The sequence below is a fragment of the Dromiciops gliroides genome, chromosome 4 (assembly GCF_019393635.1).
Source record: "Dromiciops gliroides isolate mDroGli1 chromosome 4, mDroGli1.pri, whole genome shotgun sequence".
NCBI lineage: Eukaryota > Metazoa > Chordata > Mammalia > Microbiotheria > Microbiotheriidae > Dromiciops > Dromiciops gliroides.
The window spans coordinates 227,051,239-227,077,465 of NC_057864.1; the positions used below are offsets into that span (position 1 = coordinate 227,051,239).

The 26,227-nt window shown below is 36.7% G+C and overlaps 1 protein-coding gene across 1 annotated transcript in view; it reads right to left on the minus strand.

Moving 5' to 3' along the window:
* The window catches only part of LOC122754874, a 71,891-nt gene extending 59,996 nt beyond the window's left edge, over positions 1 to 11,895 (minus strand). Inside the window, exons 1-3 of the mRNA XM_044003313.1 lie at positions 11,275 to 11,895; positions 10,172 to 10,683; positions 9,755 to 9,896 (exon numbers count right to left, since the gene is read on the minus strand). Of these exons, the coding sequence (XP_043859248.1) occupies positions 9,755 to 9,896; positions 10,172 to 10,591 (562 nt within the window). The 5' untranslated portion in view covers positions 10,592 to 10,683; positions 11,275 to 11,895. The remainder of the gene's footprint in view (positions 1 to 9,754; positions 9,897 to 10,171; positions 10,684 to 11,274) is intronic.
* Positions 11,896 to 26,227: the final 14,332 nt, after the last annotated feature.

The following is a 26,227-nucleotide window of genomic DNA, read 5'->3' on the forward strand; positions in this document are numbered from 1 at the left end:
CAGCAATACTGTATGATGATGGAATGTGAATAACTTAGCTAGTCTCAGCAATACAATGATTCAAGACAATTCCAAAGGATTCATGATAAAAAAAAATGCTATCCACTTCCAGAAAAATAACTGATGGAACTTGAGTGCAGATCAAAGCATACTTTTTGGTATTTTCTTTATTTTGGGGTTTGGGTTTTTTTACAACGTCTGACATGGACAATAGCAACACGTATAATTTATATCAGATTGCTTGCCTTCTCGCTGAGCAGGAAGTGGAGAGGAGGGAGGGTGGAAGAGAATTTGGAACTCAAAACTTGTTAAAAAGAATGTTAACAATTGCTTTTACATGTAATTGGCAAATATATATATATACACACATAAATTTTTAAAAAATGATTGTGAATTTGATAAACATCAACAATCTTGAACATTTCTAAGTACAGAGGTGAATGATATATGAAACCATAAATCTCTTGCTTTTTTTGGTATGTATAAATTTAATACAATAGCAAAATATATAGAAATGGCAAAGACAAGTTAAAAGAGCAGGTTTGTAGGAAAGATATGGGCCGACGCCTTCCTGGCTCAGAACCGTGAGCTCAAGAGATCTGCCAGGCTCAGCCTCTCTGGTAACTGGTATTACAGGCATGTGCCAGTTGTGTCTGGTTTGATTTTTAAAATAATAAACTTAAAAAACACCGAATAAAATGAACATTTCCACATACATTGCAAAACATAAGGAGATAATTATACATGAAACTAAAAATGTCTCTTACACTGATCAGGAGTCCTAACTCTTTCAAAGTTGTTTGTATTTACTATATTGTCATTTAAATTATTTTCCTGATTCTGTTCACTTCACTCTGCATCAGTTCATATAAGCCTTCTCTGAAACCATCCCTTTCATCATTTCTTATAACACAATAGTATTCCATCACATTTATATACAATAACTTATTCAGCTATCCCCCAATTTATGAGTTCCTCAGAGGTCCATTCTTTGCTACCTCAATAAGAGGCCTATATCCTTAGAGTTTGTTTTGCTTAGAACTAATCCCCTCAGTGGGGATCCACTGGCAATAGGGAGAATTTCTTATATTTGAGAGGATTACTACCAACAAAAAGGGGAACCAAAGCCCTGGTATGATTTTAGAGTCTTTTGGAGATGCCAGGAAGCAGAGACACAAGTCCCATTGGCACCTGTCACAGATACAAGGCCCAAGTTGGGTTGGCCTAAGGGTCATTGGATACCAACATGGATAGCGTGATCATTTGTTAGGAGCATCTGGCATGGTGGTGGGTATAAATATTCAGTGAGCAGAGGCATGGGCCCCAGTAACAGTGAAGAGCAGAGGGGTTCAGTGGCAAAAGAGTGAGCAATAGGATATGCAATGGTAAGAAGCAGGCGCACTGTAGCCCATTGCTTACTGTAATGTGCAATTGACTAAACTCCACATTGCTGTCAATGTAATACCCAGTTATCATTGTAGAACTCCTCCACAAGGAGGGCTTAGAGGGACAAGGGGTGGGAGTTTTGAAAGGGAGACTGCTTTCTGGCAACAAGGAGGGAGTGAAAGTGTCTAACTGTTCTCCAAGAGAAGAGGGAGGGAGGAGTCCTACAGTTAGAATGAAGATTTTTTTATTTCCCCTTGGAGTTAGCCAGGGGAAGGAAGATGTTGGTTGCTGGGCCAAGGACAATTAAGTGTGTATTCATACAATTTTCTCCTGGGCAATTATCCTGACCTTTGATGAGGATCAATGACTATGCAGGAAGTGTCAGCATGTTTGCTTTACCCCATCCTGGGATCTCCAGTGCTGCTCCTGCTTATGATCACATTTTTTAATTACACCTTTTACACTGTGAACTACAAATGCAAAGCATCATCTACCACCTAGAGTTAATAATTTAGACTAGACTCAATTATTCCTAGGATTCTCACAGATTCAGTCATTCCTTTGGGGAGCTGTGGCATTATTTTGTTTTTGATGTTTCTGTTTCAGTTTTCCTTTTCCTCCCTTTTCAGTTGTTCAGTCATGTCCAATTCTTCATGACCCCATTATCCATGGTTTTTTGGTGGCTTTTTTGTTTTGGCAAAATACAGGAGTGATTTGCCTTTTCTTTTTCCAGTGAGTCCCCATTTTACAGATGAAGAACTGAGACAAATAGGGATGAAGTGACTTGCCCAGGTCACACAACCAGTAAGTGTCTGAGGTCATATTTGAACTCAGATTTTCCTAATTCTAGGCCCCATGCTCCCACTGAACCACCTAGCTGCCCCATGTAAGTGTCTATATCCAGCTTTTTTAATGTCTTAGGTCAGGGCTGAACAATAATAGTATTAAGGTCATTTAAGTGGTAGAAGGTCCTCCAGAAGACTTTGAGTGTGGTAGGAATGATATCCTGACCTCTGCCCAATTTATGTTAGGCTATTTTCTCCTTGATAGGTATTGATACTATCCTTGAGACTTGGCTGTCTCTAGTACTAAGGACAGTTGACATAATTTCTTGATCACCTGAGTACAAAACAGGCATGAAGACCACCAGGCACTCTCAGATCCTTGGATGGTGGATGACTATGGGCAACTGAGACAAGGAAGTTTTGACAGCCAAAAATCTAGAGCTTCCAGGTCAAAGAAAAAACACTGCAAGCAGCCAAGAAAGAAAGAATTCTTTCACCAAGGTTCATGCATGATTTAGCGGCCACCATTATAAAACAGCAAAGAGTTTAGAATACAACATTTCAGAAGGCAAAAAGATAGTCAAGAAAAACTTAGCCAGCCAAACTAAATATGAAATCCTATAGGGAAAAAAATGACTCTTAACAAAAGGCTTTTTTCCAAGCATTCCTGACTCAAACACTAGAGCTGTGTAGAAAAACTTTGGAGTTAAAATAATTGAGTTAAAAGAATCACAAAAAGGTAAATTCAAACAAAGACATTATAAAGTGCTGAATAAGCATAAACTTCTTATGTTCTAATATGAGGAGATAATGCATGCACTGTCCTCTTACATCATTATCAAGGGTCTTAGAGAAAATCTACACAGACAAGGCTTGAGAGTGGTTCTGTCATGTGTTGATTTGAAGATTAGAATAGAAAAAGAAGGGAAGGACAGGGACGGGGGAGGGGGGAATGGTAGGAGGGGAAGGAAGATTAGGGGAAATTATCTCATAATCAAGTTGCACAAGTAGATATAATTAAAAGGTGGTGGAATAGCAGCTGACCCCTGAACCTCACACTCTTATCTGTGTGTATACACACACACACACACACACACACACAGTACAGAAATACATCTCACTCAAAAGGGAAATAAAAGGGAAAAGAGAAGGGAGAATTAGGAGAATAAATTTTAAAAGTCCTAAGCATAATAAACTTTAACTAAGGATATAGACCTCTTTTTGAGGTAGCAAAGAATGGAAATCTGAGGAATTGGGGAATGCCTGAATAAGTTATGGTACATAAATGTAATGGAACACTATTGTGCTATAAGAAATGATGAAAGGGATGATTTCACAGAAGATTTGTATGAACTGATACAGAGTGAAGTGAACAGAAACAGAAAAATATTTTAAACAACAACACTGCAAACACAAACAACTTTGAAAGAATTAGGAATTCTGATCAGTGTAATCACTAACCATCATTCTAGAGAACTAATGATAAAACATGCTACCCATCTCCTGATAGCAAAGTGAAGGACACAGAATATGGAATGAGATATGTGTATACATACGCACATATGTGTATATGTATACATATATAAAAATATATATGTATACACACATATATGTATATTTAACATGGCCAATGTAGTGTTTGTTTTGGTTGACTATATATGTTAATAACAAGGGTTTTGTTTTTTCCTTTGTTCTCAACTTGGGGGGAAGGGATATTGTGACAGCACGGAGAAAAGGCAAGTTATGTATGTATCTTTTAAAGGAGAAAGAAAAGAATAATGAAACATTTAAAAATGTACGTAAAAGAGCAGAAGGAAGTTCAGATGAGCTAACAGATAAGTAAGGCAATCTTGATACTATCATGTTAAATTTCACAAATACACACACATGTATAAGTAATACTTGCACTGTTTCACATACAAACCTCTTTTTCTGACTTTTCTATCTTGAAATGTTCATACTTGTTGGTGATTTTCTAGTTAACAATAAAAAATGGGGGAAACCATGATTTGACTGATAAAACTAAGAATGATTTTTTTAAAACCTAATTTTAAAAAGTTAGTTAGCTAGTCAGGGTTGGTTTTTTTTTCCAATGAAGTACTGGCAGAAACTGTTTAGACCAACACTTTACAACATATACCAAAATAAGCTTGAAATGGATATGTGACTTAGGTATAAAAGGTCTCATTATAAATGAGAAGGGCAAGAAAGAAATTACCTATTAGATCTATGGACAGGGAAAGTGTTCATGACCGTACAAGCAATCAGGAGGATCACATAAGATAAAATGGACAATTTTTATTATATAAAATTTTAAAGTTTTTGCACAAACAGGAAAAAATCTGCAGCAAGTTTGTCTGATAAATGTCTGCTAGGTAAGATACATAAAGAATGGATTCAAATTTATAAGACTAAGAGCCATTCCACAGACAGCTTTCAAAAGAAGAAATCCAGAAATCCATCAAACATATGAAAGAATACTTTAGATAATTAATAATTAAATAAATTATAATTAAAACAACTTGGAAGTTCTACCTTACACCTATGAAATTATCAAAGATAATCAATAAGGAAAATATCTAGTGTTAGAGGGGTTATGAGAAAACAGGCTGTGAAGAGGTTCAGATATTCTAGAAAGAATTTTGGAACTATGCCCCAAAGTTTGACCCTGCTCTGCCTCAAAGAGATTAAAGAAGAGAAAGATCTATATATACAAAAATATTAATAGCAGCTCTTCTCATGGCATCCCAAAATTGGAAGCGACTAATTAAATAAATGGGAAAGGAATGATTAAACAACTAATTCTATATGAATGTAATAGAATATTATTGCACCATAAGAAATGATAAAATAAACAAGTAAACAAATTGTTTAAAAAGAAAAATCACATAAAAACTAACAAAAAATGAAAAAGTTTTATATTACAATCATATGCCAATAAAACCAATAACAGATTAAATAGATGAATGCTTTAGTGTAAAACACTCAGATTAAAAGAATAAATAAGGGGGCAGCTAGATAGTATCATGGATAAAACACCGGCCATGGACTTGGGAGGATCTGAGTTCAAATCCAGTTTCAGGCACTTGATACTTACTAGCTGTGTGACACTGGGCAAGTCACTTAACCCTCATTTCCCAGCCCCTCAAAAAACAAACAAAAAAACAAACAAAAAGAATAAATAGCAAATTTTTATAACTCAATATCAAAAAAATAAATTGAACAAACCACAAATGAACTCCAAAGAAAGAAAAAAAAAAAACAGGTCCAGATGAATTTAAAAAATAAATTCTATCAAATAAACATAGAAAAACACATTCTAATTTTTTAAAAACTGTTTGAAAAAATTAGGAAAAAGGATCCTACTATTTTCTATGATACAAATATAATTTTGATAGTAAAATCACAGGAAGAGAAATAATAGAAAGTATACTATATAGGCCAATATTCTTCATGAATATTGATGCAAAAATATTTAATAAAAATTAGCACAGAAGTTTTAACAATATATTAAGATAATTATACTCTACAATCAGGTTGGGTATTTATGAGATCAAGATTGATTATCTATAAACATAATATACCATATTAATAACAATAACAATCACAATATTATAATCAACGATGAAAAGCTTTAGACAAAATGTAACACCCATTTTTATTTTTTAAAAACACTAATAAGCATAGAAATAAATGGAATGGTTTTTTTATATGGTAAAAAATATCTATCTAAAACCAAATCTTTATCTAAACTAAATATCTATCTAAAACCAATATCTGTCAAAAACTATTTGATATATTGTGAGAAAGGCTAATTATACTAAAATGACAAGAAAGAGAAATAGAGGGACCAAACAAAGGCAAAAAAAAGACGCAAAATTATCCCTTCTTGAGAATATGATGTCCTGTTAAGAGAATTCTAAGTAGTCAACTAAAATATTCATATGCCTAGATAAGCCCCAAATGTATACATGACAGATATAAAAGGTCACATTATAAACAAATTAAAGGAGTATGAATAGAAATACCTTTTGCAACTATGAATAAGGGAAGAATTCATAAACAAGGAATACGGAAGATAACAGAAATAAATAATTCTGATTACATAAAACAGAAAAGCATTTTCACAAATAAAATCAATATAATGAAAATTAAAAGGGAAACCTTTTCTGGGAAAAATATCTTTGCAGCAAGTTTCTTTGACAAAGGTCTCATCAAAAGTGTTGCAATTATCAGATTTTGTTGTGAGGTACTGGTTAGATTTATAAGATTTATAAGAACAAGAGTCATTTCCCAATAAATGGTCAAAGGGACATAAACAGTAAATTCTCAAAGGAATACAAGCTTATGTTCATAACCTATTCATACCCATATGAAAAAATGCTACAAATAACCAATAATTAGAGAAATGACTAAACAACTCTGAGATTCCATTTCATACTTATCAATACTGACAAAGATGACAAAAAAGGAAAATAAGAACTGTGAAAGAGGTTGTGGAAAAGGCAGTCATACTAATACATTATTGACAGAACTAACTATAAATTGTCCCAGCTTTATGGAAAACAATTTGGAACTATGCTGAAAAAGTCATTACATTGTATATACTTTTTCACCAAGTGATATATCTATTAGGTCTGTACTCCCAAAGGGATCAACAAAAGAGTTTTGGGAAAAGACCCATATATACAAAAAATATTCACGGCAGATCTATTTGTTTTAGCAAAGAAATGGAAACTGAGGAGGTGTCCATCAATTAGAGATTATCTGAACAAATTATGAATATAATGGAATATGATTGTACAAGTGATTAAAAGGATGGTTTCAGAGTAACCAGGGAAGACATTTATTGAACTAATACAGAGTGAAGTGAGAAGCAGAACTATACAACTATACAAAAACAATATTTTAAAGACAAACAATTTTGAAAGATTTAGGGACTAATCAATGCAATGACCAACAACTCTTTCAGGGAACAGATGATGGTACATCTGACAGAGATAATGGACATTTGTTTTTGGATGGGGCCAGTATGGTAATTTGTTTTGCTTTACTATGGTTAACTAATATTTGTTGCAAGGATTTTCTTTGTCTTTTTTTTGTCTTTTGTCTTTTTTTCCAATTTGGGGAAACAATAGAAGGGAGACTATTATTGTCCCCCCCAAAAGAAAAGAAATTAAAGAGAGTCATTGAAGCATTTTTTTTTTGTTGGGGCAATGAGGGTTAAGTGACTTGTCCAGGGTCACACAACTAGTGTCAAGTGTCTGAGGTTGGATTTTAACTCAGGTTCTCCTGAATCCAGGGCTGGTGCTTTTTAATTTTTTTTATGCCGAAACATTCTTTTTAAAGTACAGAAGTGAACAGAATTTCAGAATGAAACAAACTAGCAAAAGTGCTTTTAAAGTAACATACTGAGTTTATTATAAATACTTGAAAAACAAGCTGTGAGTAATAAAGACTCATGCTTTCATATACTATCTTCCTTGTCTACTCTACTTAGTATACGACAATAATAATTTGATTTGGTGTTTTTTAAGCTCAATTTTTTTTAAACATAGAACTTAAGACTGCTATCATAAGAGCCAAGGAAGGAAGCATTGCCCAGAAGGAGGGGATGATACACAGAATAAAATGCCGAAGGGGGCAAGGAAACAAGACAAGAAAAAAAAGAATTTTGATAAGGAAAAGGTCATTAGTAATCTCAGAAAGAACAATTTCAAGAGTGGTGGTGCCAGAAGCAAGATTGCAAGGCTAAGAAGGGGGTGGTGAAAGTAAGAAACAGCTTTCCAAAGAGTACAGTGATACGGATGGGAGAGCTAAAACAACAGTACAAAAGGTGGCAAGTTCAAGATTTGGGGGAAGACTTTTTTTTGCTTTTTTGATATGAAGAGACCTGAAAATGATTGTAGGGTGAGGGAGATTAGTGAAGAGAAAGATACTGGAGATGTGGGAAAGGATAACTGATAGAGCAAGATCAGGAAATATAAGGGGATAAGATCAAGAACAGAAGTAGATGAGTTAACTTTAGCAGAGGAGGGTCACCTTCCTCTCAACTATAAGATCCAATGATGATTAGTCATATACTGCTATTCCGTAACACATGACACTCTGCCTGGAATTAGCTACCCGGTCCTCTTCATCAATTAAGAATCATTACATCCTTTAAATCTTGAAATGAAAAATGCTTCCTCTAAGAAGCTGTCTATGATTACATTGCCTGACAACTCATTTCTCTGCCCCACAACCACTCAATTATTTCTACTATTTGTACTTCATTAATTAATTCTTATTTCTTTGTCAATTAGTCCTCCAGTTGTTCCATAGTTGGACAGTCTCTTGAAATCAGACTGTCATCTTCTTAAGGACAGGGACTTTCTTCCAATTCTTTTGCTTTCTAACCTCCTCCCCTGTCATTATATACTGAATACTATAAGCATTCATTAAATATTGATTATCCATAATGTCATCACTCTCAAATCTTATAGGATAAGATTGTGTTTTTAACCTTGGTTTTGTAGCATTTCAAAAGTGTTCCTCAAGGAAGCTCACAAAATTCTCAAAATAAAATTAATTTTATTCTTAAACATATATTATATATAATTTTCAGAAAGAAGGAGAATGTTAAGTCAAACAGTCTAAAGTATCTCAACTTCAAAAGTTTGGACATTACTAGTGAGAAGGTGATAGGGTATAATGGAAAGAATGGTGAATTTAGAGTCAAAGGACTTGAGTTTAAGTCCTTACTACTTCAGTGAGACCATGAGCAAGTCAATTAACCCCTCCTTCCTCATCTGTAAAATGGGGATGACTTGTGAAGTTCCTTCCAGCTCTAAATCTATGATTCTATAATAAAAAAAGACATGACTGACATTTCCACTACATTTCAATTACATTTACTTTTTCTGAATTTATAATATACATATATTACTGAAAGTCTGTTTTTGCAAAGATAATCGGGGAACATAGAAATTACTCTTCTAGTCTCCAAGTGATTTTCCTGGAGAACATGATAGAGTCTAGAATCAGAGGGGTCAGAATAAGTAGGTTAAAATGAAGTGAAGTAGGGTTCCGGTTTGAATGCCACTCAAAAGTACTCAAATATGCGAATGGAACTGTGCTCTCCCTAATTTGGGAGTTTTTTCCTAACAATGCAGATGTGAACTCATATATGTGTGCTCATTTTATTTAATTTTCATCCATGTTCTGCCAAAAGTTCAAGCCTGGGGGGCAACTAGGTAACACGTAGATAAAACACTGGCCCTGGATTCAGGAGGACCTGAATTCAAATGTGGCCTCAGACTCTTGACACTTACTAGCTGTGTGACCCTGGGCAAGTCACTTAACCCTCATTGCCCCAACAACAAAAAAAAAAAGGGAGAGAAAAGCTTAAATTAACATGCGTTGCAACTCTTAGCAGACTTTTTATATCCTGATCTTTATTTACATATGCCTAGAAACATGATTTCATCTATCCCTGAATATATATGCCTATCAAGGGGGAATTAATCCATCTGAGAAGCCTCAAAAGTCCATTAGGGTCCCACCTTCTAGAAACTTCAAAAGTTCCAAGTTCTAATACTTACCTTTCTCTTGTAGGGCATGAAGCTCTGGAAACTCACACTTGACCTGGGTCTCCATGGTCTGGAGCTTGCCATGCCATGATTCCTGTACCTTATGTGCCATCTCCTCTGAAAGGACCTCCTGTCTGTAAGCACAGTTTGGGACCTAGAAACAATTAGGTATGATTGTACTCATGAGGAACTTGGAACCATAAATAACATCTTAAAGATGACACCATAGGGAATATACCCCACAGTTCCTTTCGATCCCCAAGGTCATGAAGTAGAGGGGGGAAATGAAAAAGAAAGATACAGAGACTAATAGCTCCAGCCAGCCTCAGTGCTCCTCTTAATGCTGTGTTGCTTCCCTGTGCTTGGACCTGGAGATCACAACCCTGCTCTCTGAATGTAGCACATAATCTTCCCCTAGCACATTCCCACCTGCTGTCCTGGATCATCAGGTTTTCTCTCCAAATCCTCCAATACAGTCACCACTTCCTCTCCATTCTGCGGATGGTGTTCTCTCACCCAGGACTGGACCTCTTTGGGCAGGATGGTTAGGAACTGCTCCAGCACCAGTAACTCTAGGATTTGTTCTTTTGTGTGCATTTTTGGCCTCAGCCACTGATGACAAAGATCCCGGAGTTGGTTCAGAGCCTCACGTGGTCCTGGGGTCTCCTGGTAGCAGAACTGTCTGAATCGCTGACGGAAAATTTCCTGAGGAGAGGGTTTGTCCCCTCTTAAGCTGGATTCCTGGTCCAAAGAGTAATCTTCCTCCTCTATCTTCACTGTTAAAAGTCCCAATTCCTCTTCAGAAACTTGGTTGTCCATGGCTACAGCCTCCATCAATCTAGTAGCCATCCTGAGCTTCAACTGCTCAGAAGGCTTATTCAGTTGAGTTCTACACTTTGGGAAGATTTAACTCAAGTATATCCTTTTGCATAGGCGACAGCCTAAAGCACAAGAAATCATTGTTAACTTGTCGAACTGACAAATGATGCTTTAGAACTGATAAAATAAGGGTCAGTCAGAGCAATTCAGAGGAAAGGAAAGTAATTCAAAACCAACCAACCAACAAATATACTAACACTTCTGTCAAATAGTCTGTGTGTGTGTGTGTGTGTGTTGGGGGGGGGATAAAATGAAAATAGAGTATCTCATTCTTGCCCTCAAGGAGTTTATAATCTCTTGGTGAGATTAACATGAAATAATTACAGAATACACGAGTGCATACGAATAACTTCTAAGTATGAAGCCAAGTGTGGAATGGGGTTGCCTAAAAAAATGAGAGATCTGTCCAGGCCAGAACAGTAGGACAAGGCTGTGGGAGGAAAAAGGTTTTGAACACCTTAACACAATGCCAAAGGGGGGAAAAAGAATAAATCATAGGTACTATATATTTTGCCTTGCTTAGAATGGAAAATTTGGGTTCTAAAAACTAAGAGTAAAACTTTAGAAAAGATAAATAATATGCTGATCATGGGAAATTGGGGCAAAAGATCGTGACATTACCGGGCCCTGGTTCTACTGAGAAATAAACTCACAGAAGAGGTTCTCTCGTTTGTTTGTTTGTTTGGTTGCAGTTTTGTTCTGTGAAAATGTTGAGGAAATGAAGCAGCAGGACAACGCAACGAGAGGGAAGCTTCAAGGTCCAGGAGACCAGAGGTTTCCCCGCGGAAAAGTGGGCTGCCACGTCACTTAAGCAAAGCAGCTCGACCGACTTCGGCGCCTGCAGTCACTGAGGATTCCTCAGAGCGCATACCACGTCCAGAGGCTCCACCGACCTCCTAGGAGAACCGAGCCCAGGATGTGAGTCTAGCTGGCTTCTGGAGGGGCAGCGGGAGCTGCAGGCAGCCCCACCAGCGTCCCCGAATCCCGGATTTCTCCCAACTCTCTATTTCTGTCTCTCCGCGAATATGAACTTCCTGCAGCAGCCAAGGCAGAGGAGCTGGCGGGGGCGATGTCTGGAGTACCCGCGGGTCCGTGGCTGAGCTGACTTGCCTTCCTTCTCGAGCCCCCTCTGCCTCAGCCCCCAGCCCACTTACCTTGGCGGTGCAGGTACGAGGAAGGACAGAAGTGTTGGGACACACGCTTTCGGACCTGCAGAGGCCTTGACTCAATAGCCCCAGCCTTGAATTCTCCAATCCGTGGCCAGCCCACGCAGCTCCAGTCACTTCTAGGTCTCTCTAGGAATCTCCGTCTCGGTGGTTCAGCCTCTCTCCTCCGCTCAACCGGATCTGGCCTTCGAGGGGGTTGAGTACAAACTGGGTGATCTGTTCTGGCAGCCTGCGCCACGAACGGTTGCCCAAACTGAGCCCACAGTCTAAGTAAAACAATTACCAAGTTATCTCAGACAGCCACACTGGAGGAGAGAGGAACGCAGAACGCCTACTGTTTGTATATCCCTACACTAGTACCCTGTGGTGGATGGAGATGAGACTAGCAAGAAATAGAATACAGAGACACTCATTCAAGGCTCTCTCCACGTTCAGAAAATCCAGTGTGGCATTATGCATTGATGCAGTAAGGCTTATAGCCCTGCCCTGGAGTAATAGAAAGATTTCCCTGAACAAAACTACCTGCATTCATTTGGGAAAGCATTTATGCTCAGAGACTTCTGACATTGAAAGTTCCAGTGTATTTTGATGGGGCCCCTCACTTCTTTCTGGTTCTCCTGCTTCCACCTAAGTGAAGCTGGGAATTTCAATATGTGGCACACCCTTAAGGATGTCCATCAATTTATTTCTCTATCTAACATAGTTATTTGGTCCCCATCAGGTACCACCTGTGCACATGCCCAAGTGGCACTTCCTTAAAGGATGACCATCAGCTCCTTAATGTAAGGACTCAAGCTCAAAGGCATCAGACATAGAAAAGGTTTGGGTTAATATAGCAAAGGACCCAGATAGAATTTGCAACTGATCCCACAGATAAACAGGAATTCTCTTTCCAGCAGGTGCCTGCCTTCTACAAGGATTACATAATAAGCACAACTGCACTGATTAAGGAGACAAACTTCCAGTAGATCGTGAAACGACCTCCCTCATTCCCAGTGGATGTCCTACACAGCCAGTCAGTCTCTTACTAGTCAGTCATCCTCCCTAGTCCACATTACCTACACTACTGCCTTGGATGGGGCCCAAAGAAGAATTAAGGTCAGGATTTGCTGTTCTATAGCTACCTGTGCCTCATTGCTCCTTGACTGACAATTGCTACTCCATTCTGATTCTACCTCCACAAATCTCTAGTTCTGCCCCTTATCACCTTTTGCTATAGTAATTGCCTCCTAATTGGTCTACCTGCCTCATATCTCTTCCATGCCAATCTGATCTCCACACAGCTGCAAAAATGACTTTTTCCTATGCACAGATCTAGCCATGTCACTCCCTCTGGTAAGAGCAATATTTCCTAGGACCCGTCCATGTAAGCTGAGCTTCCTTTTCCACTCACATTAGGATAGTTTTGTTCTTTAAGGGGTATCTAAACTCTCCTTGAGCCCTGATTGGCTATAGATAGCAGTTAAGGTGCTAATTCATTGGTAGCTAGGTGGTATAGTGGATAGCAATCACTGAATCTGGAGTCAAGAAAACCGGAGTTCAAATGTGGCCTCAGACATTTACTAGCTATGTGGCCTTGGGCAAGTCACTTAGCCTCAATTTGCCTTAGTTTACAGTGTCTTAACTGTAAGTAACAACTATCTTGAGGGTGAGACATATTTGTAAAACACTTAGCATGGTGCTTAGCAAATAGTAGGTGCTATATAAATACTAAGTATTTTTATCGTAGGGGCCAAATTTAGTAAGAGAAGAGTTAATTGGATGGTTCGCCCGCCCGTAATATTGGGGTTCAGAAAATAATGAGGGACCTCTAGGTCCAAAGTTTCCTTCCTTCCAAACTGCCTTTTTTAGTTATTTCTCCCAGGCTAATAAGAAAGGGGATTAACAGTCTTTTTTCCACAAACAAATCAGGTTTTATTAATGGGAATAAAATATATAACAAAGGTAAAATTAATAAAGCCAGTGACAAGAGAATAGGGGAAGAGAAAAATGGATAAGTTCCCTGGCTCTAGCAAAGATGGACTCAATCCCCAAACTTGCTTCCAGCTCAGCTAATTCGAAGAACTGGCCTCGTTTCTATTAACTCACCACCTGGGGTCCATAGTTTCTATGGGAGTCAGCTATGCAGCCCCTTTTCAGTCCCCTCTCTGAAGCTCATGAACAGGAGAGAGGGCTCTCAGCCTCAGCGTTCTCTTTTCTACCTTTTCTTTCCCTCCCCTAAAAAGGGAGGTCCTTCAAGCAGCATGGCTGAGAGTGATGCCAGCAGTGTACATCACTCAGGGCAGGCCAGGTGTGGCCTATATCTATCTAATCATCCCAAGTAGGTACTTAGTCCATTTCTCAAACAATACTAAATCAATCACGTGGGACCCCTGGGCATCTGCCAAATTCCATTATTTTATCACATTATCATCATTATATTATATCCTGTAATAGAAATACTGATACTCCACCAGAAAGTCACAAAATCTATAGGAATTAATGTATGTGACCCTTAATTCCAATTTAATTTAATTAAAGATGTATGTATGTAGGTATATATATGTATGATGTGTGTGTGTACATTATTCATTGGATTTTGTTTGTTATGGCAATGCGGCCTATTTCAATCTACCAGAATGAAATCTTTCCATCTTTGAGAATACTGCTTATGAAAAGATTCCTTATATCTCTGCAAATAAAGCTGTACTATCTCTAAGAATAAAGATAAAGAACTGGAAATCTGGTCCTTTGCTAGAATCAAATAAATTATTAGATGACACTTGATTCATTCCTATTTAGTTTATATTGTTTTTAATTACCAAGATACATTATTTCAATCTAAAGGGAAATATTATTATTACAATTAAAAAGGAACAGATTCCATCCAATTCTTTGAGTTCTTTCATCCTATAGCCTATAGAGACTGCCAATTCATATAAGTGGAGCCTATAAGATGATTTATAGAAACCCTACAGGACAAAAACACCAACATAATACATAGAAATTAATATATGTGAACAGTGATTTGGTACATTCCTCAGAAATATACTTTAATTTCATTCCATATTATTTATTCCAGTTTGATTGTTAGTATTATATATTGATAGAATCTTTTCTTTCAACAGGAATGGAATCTTCTGTTCTATGGGACTGGGGCTCATTAAACATTCCTTTTATCTCAACAAATAAAGCACAGTATTACCTCTAGGGAAAAAGACCTAGAGATACATTACATTGCTGCAATCAAATAAATGATCTGGTATGAACCTATTTTACTTCCAATGATATTTATTCTACTTAATCAATGAAATAGATTATTTCAAACTAAAGGAAAGTAATAGTATAACTACTCATGGCATAATCAGTTAAGACTTCCAGTTCATATCAGATTATGGCCAATAGTGACACTGAAAACCATACCAGAAAATCAATATAATTAGTAGGAATTGATATATGTGACCAATAATCCGTTACATTCCTTTAGTTAAATACATTTCACATCTTTTACTCTACTTTGCTTGTTATTGCAGTCAATGAAATTTTTATTAGAATACTACCTATATGATTATTCCTGATATCTCAGCAAATAAAGCACAGTACAATGTCTAGGGACATAGATATAGAAGCAGATATTGGGTAGTTTCTTGGAGTCAAATAAATGGTCTTAAGGCTTGCTTGATTAACTTCCGTAGTATTTGCATTGCTCTTCATCAATGGACTAGATTGTTTTCATCTCAAGCAAAAGAATATAATTTGGGAAACAAGGCAATTAAATCTCATTTAATTCTTTGAGGAGGTTCATCAAATTGCCACCAGAGACTTCTAGTTCATGTAAGATTGAAGCCAGTAGGACAAGTCCAGGAAACCCTACAAGGCAAACAAAATATAATCTCTATGGATCAATGTATATGAACAACAATCTAATACATTGCTTGATTAATATTCTTTTTCTATCTTTTAATTATTTTACTCTAATTTGCTTGTTGCCATCAATATAATATCTCTTTCAATCTACAATAACAATTTCTTTCTTTTAACATGCTTCCTATAGAAAGATTCCTGAAAACTCATCAAATAAAATTCAAAGCTATCTCTAGGGACATAAAGAATCCAGTATCTTGTTGGTATGAAATTTATGTTCCAGAACCTGTGTGATTCAATGCTATTGAGTTTGTACTATTCTTAATAAATGGGAAAAATTATTTCAATCTAAAGCATAGTAATGTGGAAACAACAAAACAAGACAAACCCCATTCTATTCTTTGAGGACCCTCATCCAATAGTGAGTCAAGACTTCCAATTAATGTTAGATTGCTACTTACAATAGTAATCCTGGAAATCTTCAGGGGAAAAATTATCCTTTTCTTTTCATCTTTTTGGGGTAGCAAATAGCCCCAAAAGCTATTAAACTGTGCATACACTTTGATTCAGCAATACTACTACTAGATCTGTACCCCAAAGAGATTTAAAAAAGGAAAAGGACCTATTTGTCAAAAGCTTTTTCTTACATCAATTGATATAATCAGATGATTTTTTGTTATTTTGTTATTGATATGGTCAATTATCCTTATAAGTTTCTTAATATAGAACCATCCCTGCATTCCTGGTATAAATCTGTATAATAGTATGTCATAATGTCATAGTGTATGATCATTGTATGACATATTGCTATAATCTCCTTCCTTATATTTTATTTAACAAATTTTTGCCTCAATATTTATTTTGGAAATCTGTTTATGGTTTTTTCTTCTGTTTTATCCCTCCCTTGTTTAGATATCTAAACCATATATGTGAGGGCAAAGCCAAAATAGCAGACTAGAGGCAGCAACCCAGCTGAATTCTCCCAACATTATCTTACAAACAACTTTAAAATAATTCATCAAATATATAAAAAATATAAGGGTGACATCCCAAGACAATTGAGGAGGGCAGAAGAGGTCTGTGAAACTGAGGTGGGAGCCAGTACAGAGTGCATGTAGCAGTAACCAGAGGTGAGTCTTGAAGGTGGCTGTGTCAGAAGCAGCAGCAGCTTTAGGAGCTCTAAGACCAAATATTAGTAAGGTGATTGAACAACTGATCAGAAAGAGATGACAGGGGACCCTGAGCTAGCACTGGGCACAGGACTAGGCACTGTGTGTCAATTACATTGCCCATATGCAGTTTGGGGTCCTAGTTCCAGGGTGGAGAAAAGAGATTATGGTCAGACATGGAAAAGCAAGAGCCCCGGTCACATTTCCAAGGCCAAGAGGAGCACTAGCGCTTGAGACTGCAGGTAAAGAGGCATTCTTCCTGGAGTGCAAATCAGGAGAGCAGTTACCACACCTCTCCCAGGATAACACTACCTTAGAAGCACTAAAAACTTTCAGAAACCCACCCAGAACTATCTCTGAAAATAGCAGGGGGAAAAAAAAAAACCCTGAAGTTTGGAAAAATGCCTCCCTACACCCAGGTAAGCAAAGTCCAACTTTAATGTAAAGTTAAATATTAAGAAATAGAATGGGAAAAAGAGAAAACAACACAAAAATAGCCTGATCATAAAAAAGATATGGTGGCAGGGAAGATCAAGAAACAAATTCAAAAGAGGACAACTATATGAAAACAGTTATAAGGAAAACCTCAAAGAAAAATGCAACTTAGACATAAGTACAATAAGAATTGCAAGAAGACCTAAAGAAAGAGATAAGAATGATAGAGTAAAAATTGGGAAAAGAAATGAGAACGATGCAAGAAAATTATAAAAAGAAACAACAGCTTGATAAAAAAGGTACAAGGGGCAGCTAGGTGGCACAGCCCTGGATTCAGGAGGACCTGAGTTCAAATCCAGCCTCAAACCCTTAACACTTACTAGCTGTGTGACCCTGGGCAAGTCACTTAACCCCAATTGCCTCACCAAAAAAAGGATAAAAGAGGCACAAAAAAAATAGAAACTAACACCTTAAAAACAGAATTGGGAGGTGAAGCCAAGGTGCCAGAGAAAAGGCAGAGATTCAGTTGAGAACCCCCCCAAAAAACACTTAAATAATTTCTCAGAACAAACTCTAGAGCATCAAAAACAAAAAAATAAGAGGACAGAGTGAAACAATTTTCTAGCCCAAGACAACCAAGACGGTCAGCAGGAAAGGTCTGTCACACCAAGGTAAGAATGGAGTACAATCCAGTGCAGGCTGTGCCAGTGCAGACTGAGCCCAAGCAAACCAGAAGCAGGCCTTGGGGGGTGACTAAATCAGTGGCAACCATGGCAATTTCCAGACCTCTTGGCCCACAGATGGTAGGAGGGTAAGTCAACTTGTCAGAAGGAGATTACAGGTGTTCCTTTGCCCATACTTGGATCTGGGTCACAGACCTGGCTCTCAATCTCAGAACAAGGAGGAACACTAGCATGCCAGAGCTTGTGGCCACAGAGGAGCAGCAGGGACCTTGGTCACAGTTCTAGGGTAGAAAAGAGTGCTTGTGGTTGCTCACTGAACAGTGCACAGTACAGGAGAGTAGTAAACATACCTACCCCTAGATCATACCACCTTGGAAAAACTGAAAACTTACAGTCTCCCAGAAAAACCTCTGAAAACAGATTCACAAAAAATCCTGAAATTGGGGACAGTGCCTCCACCACTCCGGAACCAGAACCCCAGTTTAGCATAGAGTTGAAAGTCAAGAAATAGACTAGAAAATGACCAAACAGCAAAAAAAGATCCTGATTATAGAAAATTACTATGGCGACAAGGAAAATCAAAACACAAATTCAGAAGACAACAAAGTCAAAACCCCTACATCCAAAGCCTCAAAGAAAGGGGGGCAGCTAGGTGGCGCAGAGGATAAAGCACTAACACTGGATTCAGGAGGACCTGAGGTCAAATCCAGCCTCAGACACTTGCATTTACTAGCTGTGTGACCCTGGGCAAGTCACTTAACCCCCATTGCACCACATTGAAAACAACAACAACAAAAAGCCTCAAAGAAAAATATAAATTGGCCCCCAGGCTATGGAAGAGCTCAAAAAAGATTTTTTTTTTAATCAGGTAAAAGAGGTAGAGAAAAAATTGGGAAGAGAAATGAGAATGATGCAAGAAAATCATGAAAAAAAGAGTCAATAGCTTGGTAAAGGAGGAGCAACAATTATTGACGAAAATAACACCCTAAAAACAGAATAGGTCAAATGGTAAAAGAGGCACAAAGAATTGGCTAAATGGAAAGAGAGTACAAAAATTTACCAAAGAAAATTCCTTAAAAGGCAGAATTGGCCAAATGGAAAAAGAGGTACAAAATCTCAATGAAGAAAATAATTCCTTAAAAATTAGAATTGGGAAAGTAGAAGTTAATGCCCCCATGAGACATCAAGCAACAGTAAAACAAAGGAAACTATATCTTGCTGAAAAGTACCTTAGACAATGAAGTCATATCAATACTTAACATATATGCACTGAATGATATAGCATCTAAACTTTTGAAAAAGATGAAAGAGTTACAGAAGGAAAAAGATAATAAAACTATACTAGTTGGGGACCTTAACCTTCCCCTCTCAGAACTAGATAGATCTTTTTTTTTTTTTTTGGTGATGCAATTGGGGTTAAGTGACTTGCCCAGGGTCACACAGCTAGCAAGTGTCAAGTGTCTGAGGCTGGATTTGAATTCAGGTCTTCTTGAATCCAGGGCCAGTGCTCTATCTACTGCACCACCTAGCTGCCCCCAAACTAGATAAATCTAACCAAAAAATAAACAAGAAAGAAGTTCAGGAAATGAATAAAATTCTTGAAAATTTAGCTATGATAGATCTCTGGAGAAAACTAAATGGGAATAGAAAGGAATATACCTTCTTCTTACAGTACATGGGATCTAAACAAAAACTGACCACATATTAGAGCATAAAAACTTTACAACCTGATGCAGAAAAGCAAAAATAGTAAACTCATCCTTTTCAGATCATAATGCAATAAAAATTACATTAATAAAGGATAATTGAAAGAGATTAAAAATCAATTGGAAATTAAATAATCTGATCCTAAAAAACAAGTGGATCAAAGAACAAATCATAGAAATAATTATTTCATTAAAGAAAATTACAATGATGAGACAACATATCAAAGTTTATGGAATGTAGCCAAAGTGGTACTGAGGGGAAAATTTTATATCCCTAACTGCTTACACCAATAAAATAGAGAAAAAGCAGATCAATGAATTGGGCATGCAACTAAAAAAAAAATAGAAAATGAACAAATTTAAAATCCCTAACTAAACACCAAATTGGAAAGCCTGAAAATCAAAGGAGAAATTAATAAAATCGAAAGCAAGAAAATCATAGAATTAATAGATAAAACTAGAAGCTGGTTTTATGAGAATGGACAGGGTGAAAGGAGAAAGAATAGGATGAACAAGGGGAAAATAGGATGGAGGGAAATACATTTCCATCATCTCTGTGTAAAAAAAAATTAAAGCAAAATTATCTGATAAAGCCATTATTTCTCAATTATATAGAAAATGGATTCAAATTTATAGAAATAAGAGCCATTCCTCAATTGATAAATGGTCAAAGAATATGAACAGGCAGTTTTCAAAGTAATCAAAGCTATCTGATATACATATATACATATACATATTGATATACATATATACATATTGAAATATATATACATATATCAATATATAAACACTCTAAATCACTATTGATTAGAGAAATGCAAATTAAAATAACTACATACCTATCAGATTGACTATGATGACAGAAAAGGAAAATGATAAATGTTAAAGAGGATATGGGAAAATTAAAACATGAACACACTCTTAGTAAAGTTGTATACTGATTCAACCATTCTGGAGAGCAATTTGAAACCATGCCCAAAGGGCTATAAAACTGTGCATACCCTTTGACCCAATAATACCACTACTAGGTTTATATCCCAAAGATATAAAAACAAAAATGCGTGCAAAATTTAAAAATGAAGGGATGTCTGTCAGTTGGAGAATGGCTGAACAAGTTCTTCTACATTATTGTGTTGGAATACTATTGTGCTATAAGAAATGACAAACAGAATACTCTCAGAAAAATCTAGAAAGACTTTCATGAACTTATACAAAATGAAATGAGCAGAACCAGGAGAATATTGTACACAGTAACAGCAATATTGTATGATGATCTACTGTGAATAATTTAGCTATTCTCAGCAATAAAATGATCTAAGACAATTATGAAAGACTTATGATAAAAGGTGCTGTCCATCTCTGGGGAAAGAACTGGTAGAGTCTACTTGCAGATGAAGGATACTTTTTCTTCTTTCTTGGGGTTTTGATCTGTGTTTTCTTTCATAGCATAACTTACATGGAAATGTGTTTTGCATAATTACAAGTGTATAACCTATATAAAATTATTTGCCTTCTCAATGGTGGGGGTGGAGGGGAGAGGGAGAGAATATAGAACTCAAAATTTGAAGAAAAAAAAGAATGTTGAAATTGTTTTTACATGTAATTGGAGAGAGGGATACTAAATTAAAAAAAAATTTACCTAATTGTAAAAGAGGCACATTTGCTAAAGGAAAGAACTTCTTAAAAAGCAGAATTGATCAAATGGATCAATTTCAATATCCTCAGGATGCACTGTCCCAGATGTCCTTAATGACAGAAAGGAGTGTTTATTAGCCCCACATGAGTGCTAGTTCACTTTCTTTCATGTAACCAATCATGTTGGTCCGTAACCAATTACGATGTCTTCACCAACTCTATCTTCCCCAAGACTATATTAAGGCTAGTGAGTCCTATCTCAAAGTCTTTAGTCATTGAGAGAGGCCATTGACCCGATTTATTGATTACTGCTTCTTGTTGTTCAATAGTCATGTCTGATTCTTTGTGACACCATTTGATCTTTCTTGGCAAAGAGTAGTTTACAATTTCCTTCTCCAGCTCATTTTACAGATGAAGAAACTGAGGCAAACAGAGTTAAATGACTTGCCAAGGGTCACATAGCTCGCTGTTGAAATTTGCCACCCTGGGCTTTTCCTATGAAGACAACCAGGAACTAGGCTGCCTTCTAGCCTCAATTTCTTCGAGCTGAAACAGTAAGCACCTTGTTGAGAAAAGATTGAGCTTTTCTGTCTGTCTTGTGGTGCTATTCGTGTTCGGTGTGATAATTTGGAGATAATTGGCAATATAAAGTCCAAGCCATCCTCCTTAGGAGTTTAAAACCTTGAAGAATTCCTTTTTCAAGGTGGGCTGTTTCAAGAGGCTATTTAAACCCTTGAAGAAATTTTTCCTTCTTCAAGGAGACTCTCAATCTTAAAATTGAGAAGGGTACTTCCTATTAAAGGTTAGGAAAGTTAATCTTCCCAGTTGTGCCAAAAGAGGGCAAACAAAATACAGTATAGCGTAATTTTTTCTTCCTTGTTAGCTCTTTCTTTGTGACTGTTTCTCTCTTTACTCTGGTCTTTGGAGACATCTAGTGGCCAAACTAAGAATAGCAATCTGCTTGTTCTTGGCCCTGTATGTCTGTGCTTCTATAAGAATTGTGCACACAGAGCTAAAAAGAAAAACTTTATGTGTCCGAGTCTGTTTCTCACAAGCAACCCAGAGAGGTGAGTGGATTTAACTAAAAGATGATTATTTAGCTTCAACTGTAACAGACAACAAAAGACTGAAAAATGTTCAGTTATTCTCCTCTAAGATAACTGATTCCACTGAATTTCTTTTCCTTAAAAACAAAACAGATGTTTCTGATTTTAACCTTACTAATTAATAGATTTATATATTTGCCCCACAAACTTCACATCTGCATTATTATTCCCTTATCATTTCTGAGATATTTCAAGGATACCTGTGTATTTACTAGCAATTGAATGGCAAGTTTAGGAACCCATATCCCATTATGTTAACTCAGTCTAAACAGCTTCTTCTTCCTACAGATTCACATGGTTTGCCCTGTAGTTTTTACTCTTAGAACAGTTACCTAATATACTAAGTTAAGGTTTCTTGACTCTTAGGGTAATGTGGTATAGTGCACAGAGATATGAATTGAAGGTAGGGTTTACAGGGTAAATTTTAGAGATTAATAGACTGGGATAAAACAGAGGTCACACAACCAATATATTTCTTAATGCCAAAAGCAATTGCAATTTGTATTAAGTTCTAATCTACCACAATTACTCTAATAGGATGTTGTTCAGTCGTTTCAATCATGTCAAATCCTTCATAACCTCATTTGGGGTTTTCTTAGCCCAGATACTGGAGTGATTTGCCATTTTCTCCTACAACTTATTTTACAGATGAGGAAACTGAGGCAAATAGGTCTACTATCCCTTCCATCAGCACCCTCCTTTACTTGCCTTCCTACTTCCCTATAGAGTAAAATAGATTTCTATACTCAACTGAGAGTGTATATTATTCCCTCTCTGAGCTATTTCAAGTGTTGTCTACCCTACCCCTTCTTTCCCTTTAATGTAAAAGTTCTTTTGTGCCTCTTTTATGTGAAATAATTTACCCCATTGTATCCTTCCCCCTTCTCCAAGTGCATCTCTCTTCTCACCCCTTAATTTTATTTTTAAGATATCCCATCAAAGTCACCCCTTTTTCTTACCCATTATTTTTATTATTTTTAGCTATCTCAATATAGTCAACTCATACCCATACCCTATGTCTATGTATGCTACTTCTAACTGCCCTAATAATGATCAAGTTCTTAGGAGTTACAAATATTATCTTCCCATGTAGGAAATGCATAAATTTTAACCTTATTAAACATCTTATGGTTTCTATTTCATGTTTACATTTTTATGTTTTTCTTGAATCTTGTATTTGAAAGTTAAATTTTTTATTCAATTCTATTCTTTTCATCAGGAATGCTTGAAAATTCTGTATTTCATTGAATATTCATTTTATCCCTGGAACAGCTAGATGACACAGTGGATAGAGCACTGGGCCTGAAGTTGGAAAGATCTGATTTCAAATTTAACCTCAGACACTTAGTAACTGTGTGACCCTGGGCAAGTTACTTAAGCCCAATTGCCTCAAACATCTGAGGCCATCTCCAGTCATCCTGAAATATATTTTGCCCCTGAATCTAGATAGCTCTGGAGGAGAGAGTGAGGTTGGTGACCTTGCACAGCCTTCCCTAACTTAAATCCAATTCACTCCAACTCATGACATCACCCCAATGCCATGGTCCTCTTCAGGAACAAAGGACAAACAACAACAATTTTCCCCCTAAAGGATTATACTCAGTTTGACTGGGTATAACACCTTGGTTGTAATCCCAGTTCTTTTGACTTCTGAAATATCATATTCCAAGCCCTTTGATCCTTTAATATAGAAGCTGCTAGATCTTGTGTTATCCTGACTGTGGCTCCACAGTACTTGAATTGTTTCTTTCTGGCTACTTGCAATATTTTCTACTTGACCTGGGAACTCTGGAATTTGGCTATAATATTCCTAGTTTTCATTTTGGGATATCTTTCAGGAGGTGATTGGTGGATTCTTTCAATTTCTATTTTACCTTCTGCTTCTAGAATATCAGGGCAATTTCCCCTTACAATTTCTTAGAAGATGATGTCTAGGCTCTTTTTTTGATCATGGTTTTCAGGTAGTCCAGTAATTTTCAAATTATCTTTCCTGGATCTATTTTCCAGGTCAGTTGTCTTTCCAATGAGATATTTTACATTGCCTTCTATTTTTTCATTCTTTTTGTTTTGCTTTATTGTTTCTTTATTTCTCATGAAGTCATTAGCCTCCATTTGCTCAATCCTAATTTTTAAGGAATTATTTTCTTCAGAGAGCTTTGGACCTCCTTTTCCATTTGACAAATTCAGCTTTTCAAGCTGTTGACTTTTTTTCCCATAACTTTCTTGGACCACTCTCATTTCTCTCTCCATTTTTTCCTCTACCTCTCTTACTTTATGTTCAAAGTCCTTTTTGAGCCCTTCTATGGCCTAAGACCAATTCATATTTTTCTTGGTAGCTTTGGCTATAGGAGCTTTGATTTTATTATCTTCTTCTGATGGTGTATTTTGATCTTCCTTGTCACCATAGAAACTTTCTATGGTCAGCATTTTTTCTGTTTGCTCATTTTCCTAGCCTATTTCTGACTTTTAACTCTTTGTTAAAGTGGAGCACTGATTCCAGGGTGGAGGGAGCACTGTCCCAAGCTTCAGGGTGTTTGTGCAGCTGTTTTCAGAAATACTTCTAGGTATTTGTAAGTTTTTAGTTCTTTCGAGGTGGTATGATTTAAGAAGAGGTATGTTCACCACTCTCCTGGCTACAACTACAGACCTACTTCTCTGCCTTGGAACCCAAAACAGAGTCTTCCTCCACTGTGGCTGTAAGCTCTGGTGTGCTTGTGCTCCTCCCCTGCCTGGGATTGCCTCCCAAGACTGTGACCTAGATGTGAGCATAGGCAAAACAACAGAGCCTCCACACCAGCAGAAACCGCTGTAATCTCCCCTTGGCTAAACACTTGATCCCCTCACCATCTGTGGGCTAAGTTCCAGAAGCAGCTGCTGTTCCTGCTGATTCAAAGGCTCCTAGGCCTGGTTTGCTGGGGCTGGGTCTGCACTAGCAATATTGTTTGTTGAAGAACTGTGAGTGATTTGACTATTCTCAACAATACAATGATCCAAGACAATCCCAAAGGACTATTGATGAAACATACTATCTACCTCCAAAGAAAGAACTGATATTGATGGAACAGACTGAAGCATGCCATTTTTCACTTTCATTTTTTTCTATTAATTAAGTTTTCTTGTACAAAATGACAATGTTTTACATAATCATACATGTATAACTCATATCTGACTGCTTGACACCTGGGTGGGGGGAAGGGAAGGAGGGATAAAAATTAGAACCCCAAAGTATAAATAAAAATGTTTATTATATTTAAAAATAAATAAATAAAATTTTATTTTGTGAAAAACAATATTTCAAACTCCTCTTTATAATTGGATATCCATCTTTTTTTCATGTATGGTTAAGTTCATAACCATACATAAAAAAAAAGATTGATGTTACCTATGGTAGGTCATTCTGGGCTGCATCCTGAATTCCATTCCTTTTCTGAACTTATTATTCCATTTCCTCCTAGATTTTCAAATGAGCACAGTATAATCTTCTGTTATTTGAAAGCTCTTTTCTTTGTATTTGAAAGTTCTTCTCCTGATGACTTAAAGAACTTGTTTCTGAATTTAATTGTTAGTTAGTCACTCTATCTTTTGGAGTTTGTGACCCTGAGGGGTTTTTCCACCCTGGAAGTGATCTGTTAATTCTTTCAATTGTTTGTTTGGTTTTTTAAAATTTTCTATGTTCAGAAGTTCTGGGCAATTCTTTTCTTGTATTTCCTGCATTATGGTGTATGTTTTTTTTTATCTTGTCATGTTCTTCTCATTCTGTCTTTGAGATCATTATGTTTTGCTTGCATACTGAACATATCTTTTTTTAAAATTGATTTAAGGTTTTATTTTCCCCCAATTACATGTAAAAACAATTTTTAAGA